At 43.0% G+C, this 7,198-nt stretch overlaps 1 protein-coding gene across 1 annotated transcript in view; it reads left to right on the forward strand.

The window, feature by feature from the left end:
- Positions 1–1,308: 1,308 nt before the first annotated feature.
- Positions 1,309–7,198, forward strand: part of LOC138365506 (protein Star-like) — a 499,513-nt gene continuing 493,623 nt past the window's right edge. The window contains exon 1 of the mRNA XM_069325793.1: positions 1,309–1,443. Coding sequence (XP_069181894.1) covers positions 1,367–1,443 — 77 coding nt within the window. The 5' untranslated portion in view covers positions 1,309–1,366. The remainder of the gene's footprint in view (positions 1,444–7,198) is intronic.

A 7,198-nucleotide genomic window follows, 5' to 3' on the forward strand; every position in this document is an offset into this window, starting at 1 on the left:
CACCACACACTCAACCACCACCACACACTACCACCACCACCAAACACTACCACCATCACACACTACCACCACCACCACCACACACTACCACCACCTCACATTACCACCACCACACACACTAGTTCGCGTCCCCTTGTTCGCGTCCCACCAGTGTTGAATAGTTTATCCCTGTTTACCCAGTCAATTCCTCTGAGGATTTTGTAGGTTGTGATCATGTCTTCCCTTACTTTACACTACCACCACCACACACACTACCACCACCACACACTATCATCACCACACACTACCACCACCACCACACACACTGCCACCACCACACACTACAACCAGCACACACTACCACCACACAAATTACCACCACCACACATTAACACCTTTACACACTAACACTACCACACACTACTACCACCAGACACTACCACCACACACTACCAAACACACTACCACCATTAGGGGGTGATGTGGTGGAGGCTGACTCCATACACAGTTTCAAGTGTAGATATGACAGAGCCCGATAGGCTCAGGAATCTGTACACCTGTTGATTGACGGTTGAGAGGCGGGACCAAAGAACCAGAGCTCAACTCCCGCAAACACAACTAGGTGAGTACAACTAGGTGAGTACCACCAAACACACTACCACCACCAAACACACTACTACCACCACACACACTACCACCACCACACACACTACCACCACACACACTACCACCACCACACACACTACCACCACCACACACACTACCACCACACACACTACCACCACCACACACTACCACCACACACACTACCACCACCACACACACCACCACCACACACACTACTACCACCACACACTACCACCACCACACACTACCACCACACACACTACCACCACCACACACTACCACCACCACACACTACCACCACCATCACCACCACACACTAACACCTCCACACTACTACCAATACAATGCTAAAGTATTATCAGTCTCCAATCTCTGCTGACGGACTAGCTCCGTCTCCCCTCTCTGCTGAAGTATTATCACAGTCTTCAATCTCTGCTGACGGACTAGCTCTGTCTCCCCTCTCTGCTGAAGTATTATCACAATCTCCAATCTCTGCTGACGGACTAGCTCCGTCTCCCCTCTCTGCTGAAGTATTATCACAGCCTCCAATCTCTGCTGACGTACTAACTCCGTCTCCCCTCTCTGCTGAATTATTATCAGTCTCCAATCTCTGCTGATGTACTAACTCCGTCTTCTCTCTCTACTAAAGTAGTATCACAATCTCCAATCTCTGCTGACGTACTAGCTCCGTCTCCCCTCTCTACTCATAATCATATGCAGGCCACGTAATAGCAGATGCATCAACACCTGTTTTGAGCAAATGATTCACCCTCATGGTCAACAGCTCTCACTGATGCCGCTAACTTCGTTGCAGAAGGTTGTACCAGAACACGCAGGGTACGTACTACGACTCTAACTTATTTTTCCATATCACTATTTATTCATATGCATTTTAACTAATAGCAATACGAAGCAAACACATTTATCAATGGAAACAATGTTTTTCAAAGCTGTCTTTGTTACAAGTTTTGTTTGTTTTGTTATTGTGTTGATGGATATATACACTAAGAAGAGTATTCCACTTCTGTGTATATACTGTGGGGAATCGACCTGTGAGATATATATTTATTTAATTTATATGATTTATATGGAATTTATTTTTACGTTAATATGTATATTTCGATAACAATTGTATGATGGAGAGGACTGTATTTCTGCAAAATCTCAGATATCTCATTACACATTAGGGGAGGTTTATATTAAATTTATATGTGTAGTCAATCAAATTACAGTATCAGACTCCATATATTAGTAATTAACACTGGGAAGTCTTATCTTATTATCAGGCAGGCCTGGTCCACCAGGTATAAACAAGTATGATGACACCAAATAATCCTCGTGGTTGAGGCTGGCATCAACACAATGTACTGGTTTACAAGGATTAATTCTTGCTTCCTCTTCAATTGTTCTGGTCAAATGGCACTTGCAATAATAGCAGTAATCCTATATATATGACAGCTATATCAGAGGAAATATTGGTATATTATAAGATAAGGACCAAGGAATAATTACCTGGGTTAAGTCGCGGCATCCTCGTGCTAACCGGAAATAGTCCTATCTACCTAACATTACTCGATAGGAATGACTAGATAAGATTTCGGATAGACACTTCCCTTGTTTAGATGCTGACTGCGTGTCGATGATGGAAGAAGCACTAATTTATTCTCCATAACACTTCGTCTAAGGGAGAATTAGCTGGAGCTGTTTTGCTCCTGCGACTCTGGTCTAACAATAATGGCTGACTACTGGCCCTCCTCCACTGACCCCCTGGCTTTGTCCAGATGTCAGTAAGTGGTAGAAAGGTCACATTTATTCTATTTTGGTACTAATAATTAAGTTCATTCAAGTGAAATGGTTTTATGATGTTAACAGTCCAAAGACTGCTGTATTAAGAATAATTCCCAGCAGAATAGCTGGTGAAATTACTAGCGACGTGGCAATGATATCTCATTTTCTATTGACTTAAAATTCCACTGCGCTAAGTCTTCTACGAGTTAATTTATATATACAACAGCAGCAATATTATCTGCCTATTGTAATGAATATTAGTAAATGGTGTCGGATTTTCCGACAAATACACTGAGATGTGTATATCAATTTACCGTGGTATAGACATTTAGAATTTATATTTAACTGATTCAGGAATAAAATACTCTTGCTTAATTAGTGAATAAATTACTTTGATAGCCGCGTTATCCCTCCCGTGGTTGAAAGATCTGAAACCCAACACCAAGAAAAATCCCCCCGTGTTTTAGGGCAGAGGAAAGCCAGATTGACGCCTCACCATAAAGGAATGTATCAAGTCAAACATATGCATTTAGCTGAGAGTAAATTAAATGAGATACAATTTGTTTTAATTAGCGAGACGTGAGGATCTTCACCCGTTCCTGGAAACTCTTTTATGATAGTTAAATTTTTCCGTAATGTTTTTGTTGACTGCAGTTCACTTCTGCTGTAACGCCTTTGTTGCCAGTACTTGCCCACTTCTGCCATGACGTTGTTGCCAGTACTTGACCACTTCTGCCATGACGTTGTTGACAGTACTTGACCACTTCTGCCATGACGTTGTTGCCAGTACTTGACCACTTCTGCCTTGACGTTGTTGACAGTACTTGACCACTTCTGCCATGACGTTGTTGACAGTACTTGACCACTTCTGCCATGACGTTGTTGACGGTACTTGACCACTTCTGCCATGACGTTGTTGACAGTACTTGACCACTTCTGCCATGACGTTGTTGCCAGTACTTGACCACTTCTGCCATGACGTTGTTGACGGTACTTGACCACTTCTGCCATGACGTTGTTGCCAGTACTTGACCACTTCTGCCTTGACGTTGTTGATGGTTGTTCAGCCTTAACGTGTTGAATTTGTTAATGGTTTTCCACCCGTTCCAATGGACTGTATATTTAATGTTAGTTAATGGACTCTATTCTATAGAGGTAATTCCACATAAAGCCACAGTTGGTGGTTATAATGTTAGAAAAATTGTGGATACAGCAGAATTGAGTATGTATTAAGATTTAGTTAATTATTTGTGTTTTTATTACTATTAAATTAACTCAATTAATAAATGCTGTGTCCATTGGATAGTTAAAACTATGACAGCTTTGCTGTTCAGCAGACGAATGGTCGTGTGTTTCAAGTGGTATCATCAACTAGCAAGGGTCGCCAGGACAACCCTGGGTTATGAAGGTAATTTGGATTATAAAGAAAATTTATTTATTTAATTCTGGGAGTAGACATTCATCACAACTGGGATCATAAGGTAATTATGAGAATTTGTCCAAATTTTAGTTATTACATAGCTAATGAAACTGGAAACAACTGCAAATGTCTTGGGAAACAAAGTCTGTCAAAAGGTAATGTTCACCACGTTGTTCATCAAGTAGCTAAACAATTAAACGTGGAGGCCACCTCACGTCTAACAAGTTCCTACTCCTCCGCAGCTGCAATATGGCGTCTCCTTCACCATCTGTGTTCAGGTGTGCGGGAATATTTGCTTTAATTCGGGAATGAGGTGATTTGAAGTGAAATCCATCCTGGATCGTATTGGTTAGTTTTTTAAAGTACTTTGAACATTATAAGGCTATGCACTATAGTTATTTAACAAGAGAGTAAATTTCCTTAGTTTAGTTATTAACTCTCAATGGTGACGTGGAATGTACTGACGAACATATGAATTTTATCATCCCATTATTGAGCCCAAATAATTGTGAGGAATTTTTCATAGTTATTTAATTTATGCGTTAATAAATTGTAATTAAATGTTTCAGCCAAACAGAAGACGAATCTTCATAGTTATTATATAACTTTAAAAAATATACAGTAGTGTTTATAAGTAAGTGGGAGAATGCAGACGATGAGTCGCAATAACTTTGCTCGATTATATGAGAACTAAACCACACTCCAGAAGATGAGGAGGCGACACCGTTTCCGTCCGTCCTGGACCATTATCAAGCCGTCCTGGACCATTATCAAGCCACCCTGGACCATTATCAGGCCATCCTGGACCATTATCAAGCCGACCTGGACCATTACCAAGCCATCCTGGACCATTATCAAGCCGTCCTGGACCATTATCAAGCCATCCTGGACCATTATCAAGCCATCCTGGACCATTATCAGGCCATCCTGGACCATTATCAAGCCGACCTGGACCATTACCAAGCCATCCTGGACCATTATCAAGCCATCCTGGACCATTATCAAGCCATCCTGGTCCATTACCATGCCATCCTGGACCATTATCAAGCCGACCTGGACCATTACCAAGCCATCCTGGACCATTATCAAGCCGTCCTGGACCATTATCAAGCCATCCTGGTCCATTACCATGCCATCCTGGACCATTATCAAGCCGACCCGGACCATTACCAAGCCATCCTGGAACATTATCAAGCCGTCCTGGACCATTATCAGGCCATCCTGAACAATTATCAAGTCATCCTGGTCCATTATCAAGCCATCCTGGACCATTATCAAGCCATCCTGGACCATAATCAAGCCGTCCTGGACCATTAGCAAGCCGCCGTCCTGGACCATTATCAAGCCATCCTGGACCATTATCAAGCAATCCTGGACCATTATCAAGCAGTCCTGGACAATTATCAAGCCATCCTGGACCATTATCAATCCGTCCTGGACCATTATCAAGCCATCCGGGTCAATTATCAAGCCATCCTGAAACATTGTTATGGTGACTTATTGTTGCTATAATCGCCCCCCCCCCCCGTGGTGACTTATTGTTGTTTTAATCCCCCCCCTCCCCGTGGTGACTTGTTGCTGCTATAATCGTCCCCCCGTTGTGACTTGTTGTTGCTATAATCGCCCCCTCCGTGAAGATTTGTTGTTACTATAATCCCCTCCACCCGTGGTGGTTTGTTGTTGCTATAATCGCTCCCCTCCCTGGTGACTTGTTGTTGCTATAATCGTCCCCCCCGTGGTGACTTCTTGTTGCTATAATCGCCCCCCCCTCCATGGAGAATTGTTGTTGCTAAAATCGTCCTCCACCCCCCCCGTGGTGAGTTCTTGTTGCTATAATCCCAGTAGATTAGAATGCGCCTCTGTGTGCCACCTATGTATGGAGATCAGATAAGAAATCAGAAGCGGGGAGCCACATAGTGCCACTCCATATTAGGTCACCCAAGGTGTGAGTGGTAGCAGTCGAAAAAACAGTGAAGATAGGTATCTATTATGTGCCACTATGATCATGTTCATTTACAGTAAAGTAGCTGCCTATGAAGGGTAATCAGATAAGAAAATCAGAGGCGGGGTGCCACTTAGAGCCACCCCATATTAGGTCGCCCAAGGTGTGGGGCAGCAACAATCGTAAAATAGTGAAGATAGGTATCTATTATGTGTCGCTATGTTCATGCTCATGTTCATTTATACAGAAAAGTATGACAGTATATTTGTATAATAAACACTCAGGTGAGCGGTAGTTACCCCCCCCCCCCCCACCTCCCCCTATGGGACAGGTGTAAAACAGGATCCTCGCAGTAGGGGCGGTCCCCCCTCACCAGCCCTCCTCATACTTGATGACCTTGAGTGTACCGTAAGAGGGACCAGCCTCCCTTAGTTGTTTTTAAGTTGGATATATTTTAAGCCTCTATACTTAAAGAAGGAGAAAAAGAAATAATCCTGATGATTTATAGATTATATTATCAAAGTACATAGGGTTAAACATAGTCGTATTGTAGGTCATCTCCACCCACATAATATTTATTAACAAGACCTCTCCTTCTCGCCCACAAGTCCGTTGTGGGGTCTTCCTCCCCCTCCTCCTCCTCCTCCTGGGACGAAGATGATGACTCATCATCTCCCAGAGAGTGAATGGGATGTAGTGCGCCTCCCTCAGGTGACTGACTGCTGACGTCATAGGGTTCACTCTCGCTGGTGGGGTGTTGTCCTTCCTCTCCTTGTGGTTCAATGACGTCACCACCTTCACTCTCGGTGGACATTCCTTGGACTGAGGTGTTGGGGTGGGGCTCGGATGGTATGTCTGGGTGACCATACACTAGGCTAGTGTATTTATTTAGGTAAAAGCGCTTATCATCAAATGCACTTAAACCCCTCTTAGTATTGAATGTGGTTGCCATCTGCCCCCCTATGTTTCTTATTTGTGAGTAATTAAAAGTATTTACTACACCATTACTGTGAAGGGTCTCTTTAAAGTGGTTATGTGTTAAAGATCTTTGCACAGCTCGGGGAATACCCTTAGCGGTGATGGAATTTTTATTGTCAAGCAAAAGCACACTATACATTTTGGGCTTGAGTGCCACAACTTCAAGGATGTGTTTATCTGACACCTCTGACTTTAACAGCCCTAAAACACCCTTTTTAGAAGGATCATACAAGGGGTGAGTTTCAGGAAAATTACTCGTATCCATCCACAAACTAAGGGGTTCTTTCCCCATCTCATTAAAGACATCTTCAGCTAGTAAGGTGAAAATGAAACTGTCTGTATCACTATACACCAGTTGTACCCTATCTGAATAGTGGTTCTTAAGTACCCTGTACCAAAAATGGTACAAGCTGTATTTTGCTAGCTCAAGAATCTGGAACCCAATGTAATTAGGATGAGTAATT

Source organism: Procambarus clarkii, chromosome 17, assembly GCF_040958095.1.
Source record: "Procambarus clarkii isolate CNS0578487 chromosome 17, FALCON_Pclarkii_2.0, whole genome shotgun sequence".
Lineage (NCBI taxonomy): Eukaryota > Metazoa > Arthropoda > Malacostraca > Decapoda > Cambaridae > Procambarus > Procambarus clarkii.